General features: G+C 42.8%; 2 protein-coding genes across 2 annotated transcripts in view; one reads left to right on the forward strand and one right to left on the reverse strand.

Moving 5' to 3' along the window:
• LOC138976223 (centromere protein M-like) overlaps nucleotides 1-23,882 on the forward strand; it is a 145,342-nt gene that overhangs the window by 96,542 nt on the left and 24,918 nt on the right. The gene's annotated exons all lie outside the window — the stretch shown is intronic.
• LOC138976218 (arylsulfatase B-like) overlaps nucleotides 158-23,882 on the reverse strand; it is a 27,154-nt gene continuing 3,429 nt past the window's right edge. The window contains exons 3-9 of the mRNA XM_070349053.1: nucleotides 22,979-23,165; nucleotides 22,241-22,401; nucleotides 19,548-19,662; nucleotides 17,203-17,298; nucleotides 2,582-2,825; nucleotides 2,188-2,339; nucleotides 158-1,600 (exon numbers count right to left, since the gene is read on the reverse strand). Of these exons, the coding sequence (XP_070205154.1) occupies nucleotides 1,281-1,600; nucleotides 2,188-2,339; nucleotides 2,582-2,825; nucleotides 17,203-17,298; nucleotides 19,548-19,662; nucleotides 22,241-22,401; nucleotides 22,979-23,165 (1,275 nt within the window). The 3' untranslated portion in view covers nucleotides 158-1,280. The remainder of the gene's footprint in view (nucleotides 1,601-2,187; nucleotides 2,340-2,581; nucleotides 2,826-17,202; nucleotides 17,299-19,547; nucleotides 19,663-22,240; nucleotides 22,402-22,978; nucleotides 23,166-23,882) is intronic.

The following is a 23,882-nucleotide window of genomic DNA, read 5'->3' on the forward strand; positions in this document are numbered from 1 at the left end:
AAGCTGTTAAGTCGAGACAGACACACACACAGATACACAGACAGACAGACAGACACACAATAAAAAACGCTGGCGCTGGACCCGAGTACTCTTCAGACTGGCTCGCTCCCCCAGTATGAAAGTTTTTTGTCTTGTGCACGTGGATTTAAAAAAAAAATTAAAAAAAAAATTTATTTATTTTACACAATTAAAAAAATTATTAGAGTAAAATAAAACATTAAAACGTTCATAATAAACAATAGTAAACAAGAATTAAAAAAAAAAAAAATTTGACCGCCCATGCCGGGAATCGAACCCGGATCACTTGGATTAAAAAAAAATTAAAAACATTATTTATTTATTTTACACAATTAAAAAAACTATTAGAGTAAAATAAAACATTAAAACGTTCATAATAAACAACAGTAAACAAGAATTTAAAAAAAAAAATAGACCGCCCATGCCGGGAATCGAACCCGGATCACTTTGGCCATAGACTCTCTCGTGCTCTCTGTCTCTCGTTTCAGTTTCAGTTTCAGTTTCAGTTTCTTTCACCGAGACCAAACCCTGCATTGTAATTTCTTTGCCGAGACCATATCTCGAATCGTTGTCTGGCTTGCAAATCATGCTTTTCTCGTCACTGCGTGACGTGTTGGCTGAGGCCGCCCAAGTCTCCCCTTTAGTTCAGGCTGTTCGCAAAGCGACCAGCCTCCCACCGCAAAAACTTCCCCCGTTAAGAGTCGTTTTGGTGAACTATTTCGCATTTAGGTCCCAGGTAACATTATGAAGTTTTAATACGATCAATCGGACCTATTATCAAGTTAGTGTATCAACTTTTGAACGAACTGCGCCCAGTAGTTTCCCAGCAATAAGCTGTTAAGTCCAGACAGACAGACAGACAGACAGACAGATACACAGACAGACACACAATTAAAGTCTGCTGGACCCTAGTACTGCGTACTCGGGGATTAAAGTCTGTTGGACCCTAGTACTGCGTACTCGGGGATAAATAATACATTTGAAGAAAGAAAACGTTCTTCTATAGCGATTGCTCACCACCAAACAGTAGTCGCAGTGCAATTTTCACAGTTTAAAATTCAACATTTCACACAAACAAATATTACAAGCAAAAGATAGAACTTTGTTGTCCCGACGGCCCCCTTGGGAACCCCTACCACCACCCTACGCCCTCCTACTCCCACGACTCCCAAACTCCCCGTGCTTTCCGGGACTGGCGTTGGGGTCTTCTCTGGACTAGACCTACCCCACCTTCCCATTCCCTTCCCCCTACCACCACCTCTCTACTCCCACGGCCCCCACACTCCCCCGTGCTTTCCGGGACTGGCGTTGGGGTCTTCTTTAGGGAAGCGAGGCGGGACGACCGTGGAATTGTAGTACAGCAGTCTGCTCAAGAGCTGCTGCACCACCTCGGGCAGAGAGTCCGACAGATCGTGGCGTTCTTCAGGATCCGCGGTGATGTTGAAGAGCCAGACGTTCTGATCCGAAGGGCGGAAGAGCAAGCGGTGATCTGAATCTGGGTGGTTGGCTGGCTTCCCGGTACTGGCGTCCGTGGTGTCGCGGAGGTCTTGAAGCTCAGGTGGGGGGATCCAGGAGCTGTTGCCTGGCAACAAGAAAGAAAGTTTACACGAGGGTCAATCAAACTGGGGTCATGTAGGGAAATCATCACACCCTAGAAGTGTGCAAAGTTTCAAAGCTCTAGCGTTAATATAAGTTGTCAAGGATATAGATATAAATATGAATAAAAAGAAAACCTATTAACAAATATAATTAAAACGCACTGAATGTTTTAAAAAATCTCAGCACCCTTGAATATGATTTCAATGTCACTCAACTCGATTCAATTCCCTTCACACACATACACACACACACACACACACACACACACACACACACACACACACACACACACACACACTATACACCACACACTACACACGACACACAAACAACAACAACAGAAGAACAAGAAAGAGGTAACATTTCGGACAACAGCGAAATACATTAAGATGGAATACAAATAATGATAACAGCTTATATATAGCACGAACCACAGTAATCTATGCTCTCCGCGCTTTACATATTAACTATGAATAAAAACATACTATTTAATATAACATCAATTACTTCCTAGCACAATAACGTAACAGTAAACTTACAACAACACATTCAAATGCTCGGACGGATTACCTGGGTTTCCGGTGATAAGCTTATAGTCTCCCACCCGGAGAGCAGCTCGGATACGGGTGTCGAAAGTATCCGGGTAGCGCGGGCTGCCGCTGCGACCGTAAAGAATGTCGATGTTGTGCAGCAATTCCTTACGAGGGCTAGGTGCGTCTTTGCTGCACACAAACAGAAGGTACGGACCCAGTGAGAAGAACACGTTGCATAGCTGCCTAAAATAATAAAACAAAAAAGCTCATTGTGTTCAAGAGCTGCTGCACCACCTCGGGCAGAGAGTCCGACAGATCGTGGCGTTCTTCAGGATCCGTGTGTGTGCGTGCGTGCATGCGTGCGTGCATAAAGCGATTACGAGAAAACTACCAGACCGATCTTCATTAAACTTCACTATCACAACACGAACCTGATCGTTCTCCACTGGTCGAACCCATCCAGAGGCAGGGTTCCGTTCAAAAAACCCCTGGCCAGCCCGACTATCGTGGGGAACCAATCAGAGACGTGGATGAGAGCCCTGTTGACGTAGCCCTGTTTGTGCAGGAGGGGGCTGTGCACGAAGCCCACCCCGTGCAGCCCCCCCTCCCACAGCGACCCCTTCCACCCCCTCAGGGGGTAATTGTTGCCTCCCTCGTATATCTGGCCCCCGTTGTCTGAAACACAACGCTGAACAAATATTGATTTTGTTTGTTTGTTTGTTTGCTTAACGCCCAGCCGACCACGAAGGGCCATATCAGGGCGGTGCTGCTTTGACATATAACGTGCGCCACACACAAGACAGAAGTCGCAGCACAGGCTTCATGTCTCACCCAGTCACATTATTCTGACACCGGACCAACCAGTCCTAGCACTAACCCCATAATGCCAGACGCCAGGCGGAGCAGCCACTAGATTGCCAATTTTAAAGTCTTAGGTATGACCCGGCCGGGGTTCGAACCCACGACCTCCCGATCACGGGGCGGACGCCTTAACACTAGGCCAACCGTGCCGGTCCACAAATATTGATGGGATTGGATGATTTATATAGGCTTTACGGCCTACTACATTTGTCACCACAAACTAAACTAAACTAATAACCAACGGGAAGTAAAAAGCGCTCGAAATGCATACGACATAATGGTGAAATGGAGTAAGCGAGAGTTATCCGGAACCAATCTCCTCGCACCTGAGAGAATAACAAGCATTGAAATGAACAAGTGACTTTCATCCTCCTCCATTACACATGTCGAATGCATTTAGAGCGCTTACTTCCCTTTGGTTATCAGATCTCTAAACAGCGCTCTGCTTCATTTTTATATTTAGTCAAGTTTTGACTAAATATTTTAACATCGAGGAGGAATCGAAACGAGGGTCGTGGTGTATGTGTGTGTGTCTGTCTGTCTGTGTGTGCGTGTAGAGCGATTCAGACTAAACTACTGGACCGATCTTTATGAAATTTGACATGAGAGTTCCTGGGTATGAAATCCCCGAACGTTTTTTTTTCATTTTTTTGATAAATGTCTTTGATGACGTCATATCCGGCTTTTCGTGAAAGTTGAGGCGGCACTGTCACGCCCTCATTTTTCAACCAAATTGGTTGAAATTTTGGTCAAGTAATCTTCGACGAAGCCCGGGGTTCGGTATTGCATTTCAGCTTGGTGGCTTAAATATTAATTAATGACTTTGGTCATTAAAAATCGGAAAATTGTAAAAATAAATAAAAATTTATAAAACGATCCAAATTTACGTTTATCTTATTCTCCATCATTTGCTGATTCCAAAAACATATAAATATGTTATATTCGGATTAAAAACAAGCTCTGAAAATTAAATATATAAAAATTATTATCAAAATTAAATTGTCCAAATCAATTTAAAAACACTTTCATCTTATTCCTTGTCGGTTCCTGATTCCAAAAACATATAGATATGATATGTTTGGATTAAAAACACGCTCAGAAAGTTAAAACAAAGAGAGGTACAGAAAAGCGTGCTATCCTTCTTAGCGCAACTACTACCCCGCTCTTCTTGTCAATTTCACTGCCTTTGCCATGAGCGGTGGCCTGACGATGCTACGAGTAAAATGGCATTGCGTTCAGTTTCATTCTGTGAGTTCGACAGCTACTTGACTAAATATTGTATTTTCGCCTTACGCGACTTGTTATATTTAGTCAAGTTTTGACTAAATATTTTAACATCGAGGAGGAATCGAAACGAGGGTCGTGGTGTATGTGTGTGTGTCTGTCTGTCTGTGTGTGCGTGTAGAGCGATTCAGACTAAACTACTGGACCGATCTTTATGAAATTTGACATGAGAGTTCCTGGGTATGAAATCCCCGAACTTTTTGTTTCATTTTTTTGATAAATGTCTTTGATGACGTCATATCCGGCTTTTCGTGAAAGTTGAGGCGGCACTGTCACGCCCTCATTTTTCAACCAAATTGGTTGAAATTTTGGTCAAGTAATCTTCGACGAAGCCCGGACTTCGGTATTGCATTTCAGCTTGGTGGCTTAAAAATTAATTAATGACTTTAAAAATCTGAAAATTGTAAAAAAAAATAAAAATTGATAAAACGATCCAAATTTACGTTCATCTTATTCTCCATAATTTTCTGATTCCAAAAACATATAAATATGTTATATTTGGATTAAAAACAAGCTCTGAAAATTAAATATATAAAAATTATTATCAAAATTAAATTGTCGAAATCAATTTAAAAACACTTTCATCTTATTCCTTGTCGGTTCCTGATTCCAAAAACATATAGATATGATATGTTTGGATTAAAAACACGCTCAGAAAGTTAAAACAAAGAGAGGTACAGAAAAGCGTGCTATCCTTCTTAATAATAATAATAATAATGGAAACTTATAGAGCGCTTACCTAGAAGCTCTAAGCGCTTTACAATGACATTGCTATACACATGTACAAAACCAAAATACAGCATTAATACACAAAAAGAACAGGAGTACAAAAGCAAATTCATCGTTTAAATCCATGCAGTCGCAAACAAACACACGCGTGCGCACGCACATACGCGTGCGCATACACACACACATGCTATGACCACACACATTCACAGATACACACAGACACACAGACACACGTTCACACACACACACACACACACACGCACACAAACACACACACACGCATACAGACAGGCGCACACACATACATACAACACATACACATGCACTCACACATGAATACTAATATACCTACACAATCTGCATACATGGCGTACACACAAAAAAGCCGCAGATATAATCACAAAACCAAGCTCGTGCTTATGCACATCCATTTATCTGACTAGATAAACCGATTTGTAGTTTGCACAAGGAAAAGAGAAAAAAGTAGCAGCACACGATTTCCAGATCACTGGCTGCTGCAGGGGTCACCAGACAGTTTGGGAGTTACTGGTTAGTCTAGAAAATGCTGTGTGAACAGGTGCGTTTTCAGATTTGATCTAAAAGAAGAATAGGATGGACTATGTCTGACAGAATAAGGAAGGGAGTTCCATGTTTTAACAGCAGCAAATGAAAATGCGCGTTGTCCATGTACTTTTCTTTTTTTTGTTGGAATTCGGAACATTCGAGTGTCAGCGGCAGAGCGCAGCGATCTGGAAGGGACGTACAGGTTTACGAGTTCAGACAGATATAAAGGTGCAGAACCAGTGATGATTTTAAAACAGAGACACGAGCTTTTGTACTTAATTCTTTGATTGACCGGAAGCCAGTGCAGATATTTCAAAAGGGGAGTACAAGGTTGCTTCTTGGAGGATTTACAAATTAATCTTGCAGCTGAATGTTGAACCCTTTGCAGTGGTTGGATGATAGTCTGGGGGCTACCGATTAGTACTGAATTACAAAAGTCTATTCTAGATAGCACACACGAAGAAATTAGTGTTTTGGTGGCCTCTTCAGTCAGACAAGAGCGGACTGAACTAATCCTTTTCAACTCAATGTATGCGGCCTGGCAGGTTTTGGTGACATGCTGTTTCATAGTCAGATCGCGGTCAATAATGACTCCAAGATCGCGGACTTTATCTGCAAAATCAATGCTAACAGCACCGAGTGTTACTGCTTTTGGAAGAGAGTGAGTTTTTTTGGATTTTGAGAAACACATCGCCTCGGTCTTATCGTCATTCAGTTTAAGTTTATTTTCTGACATCCATGTTTTAACAGTTGAAGTACAGATGTCTAGAGAGTGAAGGAGGTTAGGAATGTTTTCAGGTGATTCTGATTTGTATAGTTGTGTGTCGTCTGCGAACATTTCATGCTCGACGGAATGAGTCGAGATTACATTGGACAGAGGAGTTGTATAGAGAATAAAAAGGACAGGACCCAGCACAGAGCCTTGTGGGACGCCAAACTCAAGGGGAACTGTGGCTGACTGGTGGTCACCAACAAGAACAAACTGCTTTCTCTCAGTTAGATAAGACCGAAACCACTGAAGTGCGGTATTGCGAATGCCAAAAGCCTGCTCCAACCGACGGAGAAGAATTTCGTGATCGATGGTATCGAACGCAGCCGAAAGGTCCAAAAGTAGAAGAACCGAAACTTTATCTTCATCAAGGGAGACTAAGAGATCATTTACTACGCGTAGAATAGCGGTCTCTGTACTGTGTCCTGGACGGTAAGCAGACTGGTGAGGGCTCAGGAGATTGTTACAAGAGAGATGGGAAGCAAGTTGGTGGAGAACGATTTTTTCAAGAAGCTTAGAAAGGAAGGGAAGATTTGAGATAGGTCTATAGTTCTTCAGTTGGTTAGGATCTAGTGAGGCTTTCTTTAGAATGGGTTTTACAACTGCCTCTTTGAAACTAGAAGGGACAGTACCAGTGGTCAGTGATTCATTTACAATGTTTGTAATGGTGGGCAGAAGGGTTTCGAGATTGTCGTGGAAAAGTTTTGATGGAATCGGGTCTAGCTCACACGACTTTTTTGCAGACTTTTGAAGAGTCTCTAGAACAAACTTTTCGGACACTGGTGTAAAGTTAAACAATGGAGAACCAGTGTACGTCTCAGTGGTGACGTTGCTGAGTGAGGGCTGGGGGAAACTGTCTCGAATGGACACGATCTTTTGAAGAAAGAAGTCCGAGAATGCAGTTGGAAGTTCAGTAGTCGGGATCGTTAATGGAAGGATGACCTTTTGTACTTTGCCCAGAATCGTGTTCATGTTTCTGTAGAGTTCTTTACACGAGCTGCTAGCAGAGACGCGAGCAGAGTAGAAGGCAGTCTTCGCACCTTGGACGAGATCAGTCACTTTCTGCTTCGCTGTTTCGTAGATCTGCTTGTGGACTGTTAGTTTAGAAGCTAGCCAGCGACGCTCAGACTGACGACGATGTCGTTTTAGTTCAGTGAGCTCTGTGGAAATGGAGTTGAACCATGGAGTTGGCTTGCGTTGCTGCCGCACCTGTATCTGGCGTACAGGGGCATGCTTGTCCAGGGTCTGTCGGAGGTGAAGATTTAGGTCGGGAAGGGAGGTGTCAGGTGTAATGGAGTCAGCCAGGTCTCGAGCAAAGTCAAGAGGTCTGATCTTGTTGATGTTCCGGATGGACTTGAACTGTGGAAGTGGGGTGGGTTTGGGAACACTGAGGCTGCAGAGAAGGGATGTATGATCCGATGACAGGTCATGACACAGACGGGTAGAGTGCACAAGGTTATCACTTTCTCTATGGAGGATAAGGTCCAGTGTATGACCGTGCTTGTGAGTCGGCTTATCCACCGCCTGTAGCAGACTGAAGATTTCGATTAAGTCACGGAGCTTGTTTGCATTTGCATTATTCACATCTTCATAGTGAAAGTTGAAGTCCCCAGCGATCAGTAGACTACCGCTGAGGTTGCAACAGTACTCAAGAAAATCAGGTAGCTCTTCAAAGAAATCAGAGTCTTTAAGTTGGTTTTTCTTACTTGGTGGGGGACGGTATACACAGAAACAATTTATCCGTTTGTGGTTGATGTCGAAGGTTAGCTGTGCGACCTCGAAGGACGAGTGGGGGAAGGGGAAGGTAAGGTTGGTGGAGGAGTGCTGGTGGATGCTGTTCGTGACGATGAAGGCGAGGCCACCACCACGTGTGGGGTTCCCGCCATCGCGTTGGGGACGGGGGAAGGAATGTAGGCTGTAGCCGGTCGGAGCCAGGTCCGCGCACTTCGCTTCATCACCAGCAACACGCAGCCACGTTTCTGTTAAGAGCATGACGTCGACGTGGTTATCTGTTATGAAGTTGGTTATCTCTGTTCGTTTGGAAGCAGGGCCGACAGATTGAGCATTGTGTGAGCATACACAAAGTTTGTTTGGAGATTGTGTTTTCTGAAGAGGAATTTTGATCAGGTTTTCATAGTTGACAGACGACGTGGAGGGATTCTGGATTGAGGAACTAAGAGTTTGAGATGTGGTGGGGGTCAACGACGAGGGGGTGGGTGGATGAACGAGGGGTCGAGTGGTGATAACACTGATGCTATGGCGTTTCCTTCTGTCTCCGCGACAGGGTCGCTTAGATCGAGGCAGATTGTATCCAATGGAGAGACAGCGTAGTCGTGTTATTAAATCAGGGTCAAGGCAGGCGCCTGTGCTTTTCTTTGCCGTCAGCTGCTCGCGCGTATAGCGACGAAAGAGCGGTTGAGAGGGCCAGCGCGCGTGGCAGGGGTCAAAGGTCTCGGTGGGTGTCGGGGCAGCGTTCGGTATCAAGCGATTTGGTGAGTTGTGCACGTGCGGCACACACGATGAAAAACATGGCGTACGGTGAACGGTATACTGAAGGGACAGAAGAGAAAGTCTTACCAGAATGCAAACGGCAAACATGGCTAGTCGAAGCGATGGTGGGGAATTTAGAATCCAGAGAAAGGCTGATCGATCCATTGCAAAACAGTATACAAACTTTCAGTCACTACAAACACTCACAGAAGATGAAAACAAACAAGAAAGGTGGAGCGAAGATTAGTCTGCCTGCTAGGCGACTTGACCTTGACCCCTTCTTAGCGCAACTACTACCCCGCTCTTCTTGTCAATTTCACTGTGTTATGTTTTCTCTCATCATTCAGACAACAGGAGACAAGATGAATCTGTCAGTTGCACGTTTACTGTCGCCATGTTACAAGCCAGACAGGAAGAGGAAGTACTATATGGTTACTTCCCCTAGACTAATGTCCAGAGGGGTGCACGGACAGATGTGCATAATGCAACATCCCCTTTCGTTTAAAAAAAAAAAGAACAAAATAACAACATAGGAACGAAAACGAAAATAGAAGGGAAAAAAAATAACAAAACGCGATCGAGAGGGAGATAGAAAACGAGACCGAGGACGAAAAACGCGACGCGATTGTCGAACGAGATACGCGACGCGATTGTCGAACGAACGAGATGCGACGCGGTGCATTGTCTGTGTACGCCCAAGGGCACTTCAGTCATTCAGTGTTAATTGTACACAAAGTCTTTCGAACGATTCAATTTGATCTCGCGATTCGAACGGCGTATTGGAATTCGGGAGCTGCATGGTGTAGTTGGAGCTCCGGAACAGGGTTGAGCGGTGGTCGCCGTCGGTGTCCCTGGCAGGCGGACTCTATCTGGTGATGGTGTCCCTGATGGGCGGACTTTGTCAGGCGATGCTGCTGGTAGGCCTGGCTCTGAAGGGGTCGTCTTTGTGGACTTCTGGCTGGAGGAGGGCGTTGAAGAAGGGTTGGGATCAGGGACGGCTGCCGCAGGAGGATTCAGAGTATGTCGAAGATGTACTCTGTTCCGGCGGTAGAGTGCGCCGTCAGCTTCAACTTCATAGGAGCGGTCGTCCAATCGTCGAGCGACAACTCCTTTTTATATTTAGTCAAGTTTTGACTAAATATTTTAACATCGAGGGGGAATCGAAACGAGGGTCGTGGTGTATGTGTGTCTGTCTGTGCGTGTGTGTGTGTGTGTGTGTGTGTGTGTGTAGAGCGATTCAGACTAAACTACTGGACAGATCTTTATGAAATTTGACATGAGAGTTTCTGGGTATGAAATCCCCGAACGTTTTTTTCATTTTTTTGATAAATGTCTTTGATGACGTCATATCCGGCTTTTCGTGAAAGTTGAGGCGGCACTGTCACGCCCTCATTTTTCAACCAAATTGGTTGAAGTTTTGGTCAAGTAATCTTCGACGAATCCCGGACTTCGGTATTGCATTTCAGCTTGGTGGCTTAAAAATTAATTAATGACTTTGGTCATTAAAAATCGGAAAATTGTAAAAAAAAAATAAAAATTTATAAAACGATCCAAATTTACGTTTATCTTATTCTCCATCATTTGCTGATTCCAAAAACATATAAATATGTTATATTCGGATTAAAAACAAGCTCTGAAAATTAAATATATAAAAATTATTATCAAAATTAAAGTGTCCAAATCAATTTAAAAACACTTTCATCTTATTCCTTGTCGGTTCCTGATTCCAAAAACATATAGATATGATATGTTTGGATTAAAAACACGCTCAGAAAGTTAAAACAAAGAGAGGTACAGAAAAGCGTGCTATCCTTCTTAGCGCAACTACTACCCCGCTCTTCTTGTCAATTTCACTGCCTATGCCGTCAGCGGTGGACTACGAGTATACGGTCTTGCTGCGTTGCATTGCGTTCAGTTTCATTCTGTGAGTTCGACAGCTACTTGACTAAATATTGTAATTTCGCCTTACGCGACTTGTTTCCATTTCTTTTCGCCAAGACGAAAGGGTTGCAGTCTGACGGAGTCACCTTCTTCAAGAGTTGGGAGGTCTTTCGAATGTTTGTCAAAGTTTCTCTTCTGCTTTTTCTGGCTCAGGATCAGCTTGTCCTTTGCTTCGTGGTCGAGTTTGGGCTTCAGGAGCGTCTGAGTGGTGGGGAGGAGTGTTCTTGTACGTCTATTCAGGAATCGTTGTGCAGGGCTGGTTCCCGTCGCCTGGCTGGGAGTGTTTCTGTGGTTCAACAGGGCCAAGAACTGATCTCCATCTTGGTTTTTTCACAGCAGTGACTTTGCCGTTTTAACGGCTGACTCAGCTTTGCCATTTGCTTTGCTGTTGTATGGGCTTGAAGTTCGATGTTCAAAGTCGAAATCACTGGAGAACTTCTTGAAGTTCTCAGAGGTGAACTGTGGGCCGTTGTCACTGATGAGGACACAAGGTGAGCCATAGCGAGCAAAGTGACTTTTCAGTTTCTTGATGACTTTGCCATGAGCGGTGGACTGACGATGCTACGAGTATACGGTCTTGCTGAAAAATGGCATTGCGTTCAGTTTCATTCTGTGAGTTCGACAGCTACTTGACTAAATATTGTATTTTCGCCTTACGCGACTTGTTACATTTAGTCAAGTTATGACGAAATGTTTTAACATCGAGGGGGGAATCGAGACGAGGGTCGTGGTGTGTGTGTGTATGTGTGTGTGTGTGTGTGTGTGTGTGTGTGTGTGTGTGTGTGTGTGTGTGTGTGTGTGTGTGTGTGTGTGTGTGTGTGTGTGTGTGTGTGTGTGTGTGTGTGTGTGTGTGTGTGTGTGTGTGTGTGTGTGTGTGTGTGTGTGTGTGTGTGTGTGTGTGTGTGTGTGTGTGTGTGTGTGTGTGTGTGTGTGTGTGTGTGTGTGTGTGTGTGTGTGTGTGTGTGTGTGTGTGTGTGTGTGTGTGTGTGTGTGTGTGTGTGTGTGTGTGTGTGTGTGTGTGTGTGTGTGTGTGTGTGTGTGTGTGTGTGTGTGTGTGTGTGTGTGTGTGTGTGTGTGTGTGTGTGTGTGTGTGTGTGTGTGTGTGTGTGTGTGTGTGTGTGTGTGTGTGTGTGTGTGTGTGTGTGTGTGTGTGTGTGTGTGTGTGTGTGTGTGTGTGTGTGTGTGTGTGTGTGTGTGTGTGTGTGTGTGTGTGTGTGTGTGTGTGTGTGTGTGTGTGTGTGTGTGTGTGTGTGTGTGTGTGTGTGTGTGTGTGTGTGTGTGTGTGTGTGTGTGTGTGTGTGTGTGTGTGTGTGTGTGTGTGTGTGTGTGTGTGTGTGTGTGTGTGTGTGTGTGTGTGTGTGTGTGTGTGTGTGTGTGTGTGTGTGTGTGTGTGTGTGTGTGTGTGTGTGTGTGTGTGTGTGTGCGTGCGTGTAGAGCGATTGAGACCAAACTACTGGGCACTGTCACGCCCTCATTTTTCAACCAAATTGGTTGAAATTTTGGTCAAGTAATCTTCGACAAAGCCCGGACTTCGGTATTGCATTTCAGCGTGGTGGCTTAAAAATTAATTAATGACTTTGGTCATTAAAAATCTGAAAATTGTAAAAAAAATATTTCTTTTATAAAACGATCCAAATTTACGTTCATCTTATTTTCTATCATTTGCTGATTCCAAAAACATATAAATATGTTATATTTGGATTAAAAACAAGTTCTGAAAATTAAATATATAAAAATTATTATCAAAATTAAATTGTCGAAATCAATTTAAAAACACTTTCATCTTATTCCTTGTCGGTTCCTGATTCCAAAAACATATAGATATGATATGTTTGGATTAAAAACACGCTCAGAAAGTTAAAGGCACAGTAAGCCTCCCGTAAACCATCTCAGAGCTCCCCGAGCGTCTAAATACAGTACAAGCATACTTCCATTTGAACGCTCACCGAACGGGAACATCCTGGCTGCTTTCTGTCGAGCGTGAGACATTTTCAAAGAATTTATTTTCGTAGACTTGTTCCGTTAACAACAACAGCGCCTCGTTTTTGCGCTAGACCTAACTTTTAAAATCTAAATAATAAATTGACAGCTTGTTACACAAACATTCTTTAATCATAAAAGAATTCGTTTTTCATCAAGACAAGATCAGAACAATTCGAAGTTGTGAAAGTTTAAAAAAAGAAAAGCCCGGAAGCAGGGTCACGCAAGGGTCGTAGCAGACGACGGCCGGTTTATCAGTGCAAATCGCCGTTCCTCTCAACAGTCAAAAGCCATCGCTAGAGTTCTTGTGAACCACAGCCGTTGTTTCGTGCATAAAAAAAACGTGCTATTGTAGCTAAGCTCACGTCGAGTCGCATTCAAATGACTATGACGACTGCATTGTGAAAAGGGAAAACTGGATCACACGGGTTCACGATGGCTCAGGGGTAAGATAAACCACGCAAAAATAAATTCTTTGAAAATTGTTCGCTCTTTACGGAGGGCACCTAGGATGTTCTCAATTGGTGAGTGTTTAAATGAAATGGTGTTTGTACTGTGTGTAAAAGTCTGACCGTATCTGTGATGGTTTACGGGAGGCTTACTCTGCCTTTAAAACGAAGAGAGGTACAGTAAAGCGTGCTATCGTTCTCAGCGCAACTACCACCCCGCTCTTCTTGTCAATTTCACTGCCTTTGCCGTGAGCGGTGGACTGACGATGCTACGAGTATACGGTCTTGCTGCGTCGCATTGCGTTCAGTTTCATTCTGTGAGTTCGACAGCAACTTGACTAAATGTGACAGTCCATCACAAAATCAGTCTTAAGTCGAAATTTGGATGATTTGAGTTAGTTATTATTTTGAAATTGTTAGTCTTTCCTGGATGTTTAGAAAAAAAAATTAAAGCTCTAGGTCAATAAATAACGATATTACGGCCATTTTTATGAAAGAAGTTGACCGGCGGCCATTTTGAGAAATCGGGCTTGAAAGTTTTGGAAGGCACCAGCTTCACATTTTCCTTAGCAACGGGGGTTGAAAATTAACCTCACCCTTCCAAATGTTGCACAAGTGTACTTTGATCTTTCATGCATCATTTAAATGCAAAACGAAGGGTTAAAAGAACAATTATCACCATTTTTGAAGGCTTTGTTTACATCATACATGTGGAGGAAAACAGTCAAATACAGGTCATACACATCAGCAAACATTTTCACTGTCATTATCAGGAATAAAGAGGTTACATGCATCTCACCTACGTTTTTGTCCATTAGTTTGACAAACACTTGAGCAAAATCAACTTACTTGTATCAATCACTTTGTTGCCTGTTGGCATCCAATAGGAATACGTAGCCTATCTATCAGAATGTAGATCCCAAACACAGGAACTCCTCCACTGTGACAGTCTGTTCACCACAAAAGCTCTTGCACATCAATGTTGACACCACCTCCAACCTCACCTTTATACATGTCACATGTCTTGCACTGAGAGCTGTAGAGCTACAATTTCCTCCGGATCAAACTGGGTGATACATCCACGACGAGTATTTCTGGGTGCAGCGTCGGGAACTTTAATCTGTTTGCAGCCAGTTCCATTGGCTTTGCAGCAACGAAGGCGAGTTCTCTCGAGCACATCACAGCCCTGTTGCAATTAACGAACTGCAGCATGCACCTCCATCACAAAGTCATCTCCTCTCCAACTCGCCTCAACTACGTGTGTTCTTGCAGTTGATGCAGTGCCATTAGAAACGCCAACGGTGTTTTTGACACTGACGAGCGGACGGTCTGTCTCCTCTTCGTCCGCATATTCAGCAAGCGTCACATATTTCGGCATGAGAATCGGAGTCACTGAATCCAGCAACGTCTTCGGCAAAGAAATCCAACAACAAATCTTGGAGTTCGCGGTTATTTTCAAGCGAATCGCAGTTGAGAAGCGCTGTCAATCGGCGTACGTCAGTCATTGTTTTGGTTTCGTTCAGCGAACGGAAATCAAACTGTGTTACTTCCCCCTGGACTGATTTGACCAATGAGGAGGCCGTTGCTAGTCCTTTTTGGAAGGCAGACAAAGCTGATTGGTTCAATCTTAAAGTTTGTTTACGTCACGATTTCCTTATTTGGAGGAAGTGGACGGGTATTTTTAACCACTGCACAGCAGGGCGGGAAAGCTGATGCAATAAGCTTTCCGACGGTACCAAACTTGTTGGGGCCCTGTCAGGGATACACTAAGCAAATTATCGGTCAAAGTGAGGCATTTTGATGTCATGCTGGACTTTTTTGATGAATGTATTGCATTTAAATCCAATAATTTAACTATTTAGCGATTGATTTTGGCATATTTGTTTGGTTGTCATGTAATTTGGGGTCTACAGAACACGTTTCTGCAAAAAAGTGAATTTCACCCAGATAGACCCTCAGTGCCTTTTCCCCACGCTAACTCGCTTTCGTCTGGTGCGACTTAAGACTGGTTTCGTGGTGGACCGTCACAAATGTTGTATTTTCGCCTTACGCGACTTTTTTTTAAATTAAACTAAACTAAACACAACAAGTCGCGTAAGGCGAAAATACAATATTTAGTCAAGTAGCTGTCGAACTCACAGAATGAAACTGAACGCAATGCAACGCAGCAAGACCGTATACTCGTGGTCCACCGCTCACGGCATAGGCAGTGAAATTGACAAGAAGAGCGCGCGAGCGGGGTAGTGGTTACGCTATGCTGCATAGCACGCTTTTCTGTACCTCTCTTCGTTTTAACTTTCTGAGCGTGTTTTTAATCCAAACATATCATATCTATATATTTTTGGAATCAGGAACCGACAAGGAATAAGATGAAAGTGTTTTTAAATTGATTTCGAAAAAAAAAATTTGATAATAATTTTTATATATTTAATTTTCAGAGCTTGTTTTTAATCCGAATATAACATATTTATATGTTTTTGGAATCAGCAAATGATGGAGAATAAGATAAACGTAAATTTGGATCGTTTTATAAATTTTTATTTTTTTTTTACAATTTTCAGATTTTTAATGACCAAAGTCATTAATTAATTTTTAAGCCACCAAGCTGAAATGCAATACCGAACCCCGGGCTTCGTCGAAGATTACTTGACCAAAATTTCAACCAATTTGGTTGAAAAATGAGGGCGTGACAGTGCCGCCTCAACTTTCACGAAAAGCCGGATATGACGTCATCAAAGACATTTATCAAAAAAATGAAAAAAACGTTCGGGGATTTCATACCCAGGAACTCTCATGTCAAATTTCACACAGACACACAGACACACACACGCACATACACCACGACCCTCGTTTCGATTCCCCCTCGATGTTAAAATATTTAGTCAAAACTTGACTAAATATAAAAAGCGCATGAAAGCCGGTCAGTCTCTTTCAGGGCGGGTTCAGTGATAACTCGGAACATAATAAAGTGACGATGTTCAGTCGGAAATAACTCTGTCGGGTTTGTATTATATATGGGTTGTGAAAGAGTTACTATTGGGGGCTTAGGCCAACAACAAACAATAGTCTGTTTACGGTATCCCGACCGACCCTATTTTTTCGCGCGACCCTAGACTTTTTGGGGGCATTTGGGAAAAAGAAACAAAAAATTAAAAAACAAAATATTTTTTAAATCTTAGTTTTTTGGCAAAATAACTGAAAAATATGGGGTTTTTGGAGAAAAAAAAATCCCGACCTACCGACCCTATTTTGTTGGCCTATGTTACCGTAAACAGACTATTTTTGTGTGGCCTTAGTGTCCTCAGGCCACATATTGCCTATATATGACTTGAATAGCGTAATATGATAAAAGAGTGAAAGAGTGAATACTCTTGCTTTCATTGAGGCAAACTTTCCCACGTGACAATATAGGCGAGTCACCAGCGAGGGGTGAATCTGAAACACGTGGACAAGGAGCACGCGTGGAATGTTTGCCTCAATAAAAACAAGAGTATTCATTCTTTCACAACACGACTGAGGTATTTACGGAGTTCGTCTATTACGTCACTCATTAACAAGTTTTTACTCCACCTTTTAACTCGTTTTGAATAAAAAATCATTTTACAAACCCGTTATTCAAGATATAGAATACAGACTTATAATTCTTACCAAGAAACATCTTAACTACTTTTCATTTTAACGAATTCCACAGAGCATTATCATCTCAACCCCACCCCCTGCCCTCCTCTCCTTATTTATTTTTTTAATTTTTTTTTTGAAAGCGGACAAACACTCAAGTCCTTTATGGCTTAAAACCGTAGGACTTTTAATATTAATTTTAAATAAGTTTTTACTTCAGACAGCTGAAAATTGTTATCTCTTCCACCAAGAATATCGCTTTCTACCCACGTGGTGGAGGGGGGGGGGCAAAGGGGTGGACATCTCTTTGGTATTATCTCCGGCTGTAGATAGGCTTATATAGATTCATTCACTCTCAGGTCCTTACCAGTGGAGAAAATAAACACGGTGTTGTCCCACAGACCAGCCGTCTTCAAAGCCGACGTCAGATTTCCAATGCCTTCGTCCATACACGTCACCATCCCTGAAAACAACATCCCATCCATCGAGAAAAAGAATGTATTCTACATACGTGAGAGAGACCACTCATGAGATAACAATATCGTTCAAACCACACGTGTGTGTATCATGTAAATGAGGTCGAGTCAAACTAGTCTGGCAGGGACCTGCTTTTTCACTGCTTATGATGCCAAAGTCACCAAGACAAACGTCATTATGGAAACAAACTTTTGCGCCTACTGTTTCCCTTGGAAGAGTTTTTAGAACTAACACGTCACGCTACACTTTCTAAAGTGACGTTTCTTTGCTTTGACGTGAAAGATTGCACGAGGCTTTAGAAAAGATCGAGGTTCCAAAATAAGAGTCGTTAATTTGTACGCGTCGACTGCGGGACGTTTTGAGTAAAATACACGTAAGTACATTAAGTAGGATAAAATGAATACTACATGGCTTGGTGTGTCGTACCAGATTTACACTCGTTGCTTTTTTAAATATTGAAAATCTCGATTTCGTTCGCAGTTCAATATTTAAAAAACCAACTCGTGTAAATCTGATCAGACACACCAAGCCATGTAGTAATAATAATAATAAGAAGAAGAACATTTATATAGCGCTAAATCAAAAACTTTCGTTAAAAAGGCTTGCTCTAAGCGCTTGACATCTAAACTAAAACGTCATTCACACTCTTTACAATGATGTACAAGAACTTCATGTCACACTCTTTCATTCAGTATAGCACCATTCACACAGTTGTTATTCTGTACAAGACAATAAGTTAGTCTAACATTTAGAATGTTCATAAGATGAAAACAAGAGAAAAACCAGACTGATTAAAACAACTGCTTAGTGCTAACAAAGCATGAATCTTAATGATAACGTAATACATGTTTAACTGTTAAGACCATAAAAAAAAACCTATATGCTAAAATAACTTCGAACTTTTAAGAACTTCTTATAAGATACACAGCACATCTAGATAAACACCAGAATGATAAAACAAAAGGCAACTCATTAAAACTATTAAATGCATCAATGTCTAAAACACGAAAGACTCAAATATAAGATACACAATTCTCTAGAATTTTTTATTAAAACTGAAACCGACCTGCTCAAAGTAAACCATACCCACCCCCTCCCTACCCACCCCCAACCCTCCTCCTACACTAAATACTAATTATTTCTACTCTTAACTTCCCAACTACACGTTATCCATAAACTATGCACAGGAACATGTGTGTCAGCATTAGTAGTATTATCTATACACACAGCCAATCTATTTTATGGATTCCTGACTCACAGTACATTGATAAACGTCATCCAAACTGATATCCTCATACACTTCATGGTCTCCTCGACCTTTACTCAAGTTTAATGGACTGAAGATGAAGTGGAAAACCGTTTAAACAAAACCTTCAGAGCAACATGAAAATGAGTACAATTTTGTTTTAACCACCATGTAGATGTAATTACACCCCCGGTATAGGGGTGTGTATAGGTTTCACTCGATGTGTTTGTTTGTGTGTTTGTTTGTGTTCGCATATAGATCTCAAGAATGAACGGACCGATCGTCACCAAACTTGGTGAACAGGTTCTATACATTCCTGAGACGGTCCTTACAAAAATTGGGACCAGTCAAACACACGGTTAGGGAGTTATTGGTGGATTAAACTTATACAACGACTTATAGAGGCACACCCCCGTTGGTCAAAGGGAAATAACCATTCTCACTGCCACCAACTGAGAAGGTTATTTCCCTTTATAGGGAGTGTTTTTCCTATCGGAGGAATTTCTTGTTCTTTTAGGTTTCCCAAACAACCATTCACATGTTTTCTCCACAATCCAAGAATTAAACCAAAAGCAATACACAAAAACTGAAACAGATATCGGAGCAAACTGAACTTGTCTGAACGTGTGTCTATCCCACCGTCTCTCTGTGTGTCCGTCATTCAGTCAGTCTGGCAGTCGTTCCGTCGGTGCGTATGTCTGTCGGCTTGTCTCTAAGTCTGTCGGTCCGCCTGTCTGTCGGGTCTGACAGTAAGTCTGTCAGTCGGTCTGTCTGTTTGGCTATCAGCCTGGTTTCTGCTTGTCTGCTCGTCTGTCTGTCTGTTTGTCTGTCCCATCGTCATTCTGTTTGTCTTTCTGTCCGTCTGTCTGTCAGTTCATCTGTCTGTCTGTCTGTCACCCTATCTCTAAGTTTCCCTTACAGTGTGTCCGTCCCGGTCTGCATGTCTGTTTGTGTGTCTGTTTGCCTGTGTGTCTGTCTGTTGGCTGTACCTGCATACGTTCTCCTCTTCGTGTCCTTGATGTCACGGTATTGCTCCATGTAGTGTTCGGGGACTTCCAAAGGACCGTGCACAGACTGGTAGGCCAGGTACAGGAATAACGGGCTCTGTACAACACACAGTGATGATTAAAACTGTACAATATCGATTGAAAAAGCAACTTACGGGGCAGGATCTTAGGGTGGTTGGTGGAGGGGGGGGTGTCCTGGGTTCTGTAAGTCCCCCAGCCCAACCCCCCCCCCCTCTCTCTTCCCCCCCCCCCCCAACCGTTACCCTGTAAATATACGGCTTTTTTTTCAAGTAGAGACCAAAAGTCGCCTTTCAAATGCTAAATTTCAACAGCATATGGGGGAGTCAACCTTTAATCTTTGTGTAAATACGATTGTTTGATATGAAAAACACTATTCGCGCTGTGGGAGGAAAGACTGCTACGACGATGACCTCACTGCTCAATGATATAATTGTAGTGGAGGAGTGGAAGGGTAGTAGTAGATGTAGAAGCCCAAGTCCAAGCGTCTTGTTTCAACTTTTTATTCAAGAAAACAATGCAAGGAAACGTAGAGGCCGAAGGCGAAACCCGTAGACAGCAAAGCAAGTGTAGTGTCGTGTTCAGCTGCTAGGAGCGAATGCATACTCATGCCGGTGTCCGGCCTATACTTATAGCCCCGGCGCGGACTGCACAGAAAGCACCGTCCGGCGGCGATGAAAATCGCCTGAATACGGCCAGAAACACGAAATCTGTGTTTCTTACACTTGCTTTACCCTACGTTATTTAAACAAATACATAACCAATCATAACAAACAATACATCAAATTAAAGCTACGACCTTTAGCTTTCCATTGCAATAGATCACATTTCGTAAAAACTTATATTTATTTAGTACGATGCAAAAACAATGGTCCTAGTGAAGGCACTGAACCAACTTCAGTGCGGAAAATTACAAAACTCTCTAAACTGGAATAATGGACAAATTCATAAATCATACAGATAAAAAGAAGAACCCTAGACAAACATCATGATATGCGTTACTTGGGGGAAAATTATACATTGACTTAGTACGAAGCGGTAAAGTCCGAAAGTAAATGGAATCGGCTAAATTCCTGCGCGAGTACCTGTCTGCATAAATTAGCAATCTTTGCAGAGGAACCAAGCATCACTCATTACAACCAAATCCTTATAAACAAACTAAAATCATATGCAACATAGGTACGGGATATGTAATAGTGATACAAAAATGACAAAACAATGATTGAAAAGACAAAGATGAGTTTGTGAGAATCAATTTCTCTCGACGATACATGAAAACCGGTCAAGGTCAGAGTGACGCTTTGGTCAGTTCGAAGCATTATCGTAAATAACACAATAATATGCAGCCATCCAGCCTAATCAGTGACTTCTATGCAAACCTAAATATAATTAGGATCGTATCAAAGATAAAAGGGACTTTGAAAGATAGAAGTTAGGTAGATATATAAAGAAAGGTATTTTATTAGAATTTGCGCCGGCAATGGTGTGCGCGCAGCATCGTATCGTCTGCTATGGGGTGGGTATCCCGTTTGTACTGTACACAAGGCTGTTTCGCTATGCGATGATTAGAGTGTTTAGGGTAGCGAAGTGCACTTTGCTACATCCCCCCCAACTCTTTTACATATCAGCGGCCGCGCTGATTTTAAGAAAAACAGGAAAGCCTAAGGGCTGAATTTATCAAACCATCTTAGATTATCCAAAAAGAGAAAAATTGCGAAAACTTTGCCTATGACTTTCACATATGTCACTGAGAAAATCGACAGTTACAAAAACATGTTCTCGTGATCAGTACCAGCTTTGCTAAATCAAAAGTGAGGCCTGCATTTTACAAAGTGTCTCACATATGATCAAAGTACTGCGTCAAAAACATAAAAGTGCAAACAATCAGGAATTTCATGGGAAAACATTGCTACATTTATCAAATTTTCTCCACTGAGAAAAAGTAACACAATGTCAACACTACCATACAAAAATGCAACCTTCATCCCCACCAATCCGTTTAGTTGATAATATAGGATTTCTCTTTCAATGTGTGTTCTTGTATGCACAAGCTCAACACTTCACAAAAACTCTCGCTCACGGCTTTACAGTAAAGGCATCTTACTATATCACCACGTCATGAGTTAGATACGAGTTCATTACCCAAAATGTATGTGTCAAGCATAATTCCTGTTCATCAATTGTAGGGGTTTCTGCGCCTAAATCGTAAATAGGTAGCTTTACGGGCCAATGGCACTGAGGGCTTAACTTTGGACTTTTAACCGACTACTACTCAGACCTTACTGATCTCCAGAAATAATATGTGATGAAAACGGGGAAAAAAATCGCAACGATACACATGGGTTACGATACACTCGCGAGTTTTATGTGCAAAACATTATTTAGCCCAGTTGAATGCTAGTACTAGTAGAATTGTTCTTTAGCTGAATCAGTCAAATTCAGCCTACCGAGTAAACGATCATTCAAAAAATAAAATCAAGTTAATTGTTACCTTGCATGCAAGCAATTCGTTGTGACCGGCGAGGTGCTGGTACCGGTTGAGCAACAGGTGCAGGAGGAGGCACAGCAACCACAGCCGGACCCGCACGAGCCGCAGGTCAACTTCTAGTTTTGATTACTCCTAAAACGACCTTCACCCTAACGTAACCCTTTCTGACCTTCGTGGAATCATGCGCCATGATGACGTCAGACGCTTTCTGTGTGAAAAGTTGGGCAGAGTAGTGTCCCGTTTCATTGAAAACTGGGTCAAGGTTGTCATGAAGGTCTAAGAAGCCGGAACGTTTGTGTGTAAGGTAGTCCTCCGCTCCCGTCAGATAGCCTGCAGAATAAATACAGTAGGGTCTCCACAAGATGAAGGGTGGCTGCCTGAATACATGCATGTGCGTATCTGGAAATTGTACATGGAAGCATACATATATTGATAGACCAGAATGGAACTCAATGTCACCGCCACACACACAAACACGCCTTTGTGGGCACACGCTTACACAGAGAGGCGACAGACAGGCAGGCAGACACACACACACGCGCCCGCACATACACATACACACACACAGACGCACAAGCACACACACACACACACACACACACACTGCACACACGCACACACACGGGCACACACACGCAATTACTTGAAAGCACAGTCTCACACACACACACACACACACACACACACATACACATGCTTCTTCTTCTTCTACGTTCCCGGGCACACACATGCAATTACTTGAAAGCACAGTCTCTCACACACACACACACACACACACACACACACACACACACACACACACTAATACACTAACACACACACACACCGCCCTCTTACTCCCCCGCCCCATCCCTCATTCTCCGAGTGACCCGAGCAGCCAAACACACTGATGCGCACACAAACTCACCATAGTACGAATCAAAGCCTCGATTCGTTGGCAGGTATTCCTGTTTGTAGAAGCCTAGATGCCATTTTCCCACCATATGCGTGGCATAACCCCCTTCTTTCATCTTATCCGCCAGCGTGGGGCTGTTCAGAGGCAGACCATTAGGTTGCGCCGGATGGATGATGCTGTGTTGCAGGCCTGTGTGAATCTGAGTTAAAAATAAAAATTAGAATAAGTTTTTTTTTTAAACTTTGCTTGAATTGAAATGATTGATTTTTTTTTCAACTCGAAATACCGTACTTTCCGGGTGACAAGGCGCTACAGCGCATAAGGCGCACCCCCTTCTTTTTAACAAAAATTGTAATCCAGTCACCCATTGGGCGCAGGGGGCCGATAGGGCGCACCAAAATTGAAAAAGTATACCGGTAACAAACGGTCGAAGAATGAAAATAAGCCGCACATCAAAGGAAGAATACAGAGTGGAAATGACCCAGTTTTTGCCATGAGAGGTGGTTCCCCTGTCATACATGTATCTGAGAGAGGAAACACTTCCTGCACCGGGGTCAGTGACCGGTCAGTGACCGAGTTTAACAGAGTGGAAATATGTGTGCTCTGTGTGTGCGGCGAGATCAAAGGCAGGTCCATTGTGATAGCTGGGTGGCTTGAGAGCTCGAGGAAACTTGGCCAGGGCAGTACCTAGTAGCTGAAACATGCATTATCACAAGTTGTTTGACTGGTACTTAGGCGGTCTCTTTGATTTTTTTCGTATTTCATACACGGATTAGGCGCTTCGTTATACAAGACGCAGGGGTCGAACTCGAGGAAAAAAGTCGCGCCTTATGACCCGGAAAGTACGGTATTTTAAAGGCACAGTGCGCCTCCCGTAAACCATCACAGATACTGTCAGACTTTTACACACAGTACA

Source organism: Littorina saxatilis, linkage group LG9, assembly GCF_037325665.1.
Source record: "Littorina saxatilis isolate snail1 linkage group LG9, US_GU_Lsax_2.0, whole genome shotgun sequence".
In the NCBI taxonomy this organism is placed as follows: domain Eukaryota; kingdom Metazoa; phylum Mollusca; class Gastropoda; order Littorinimorpha; family Littorinidae; genus Littorina; species Littorina saxatilis.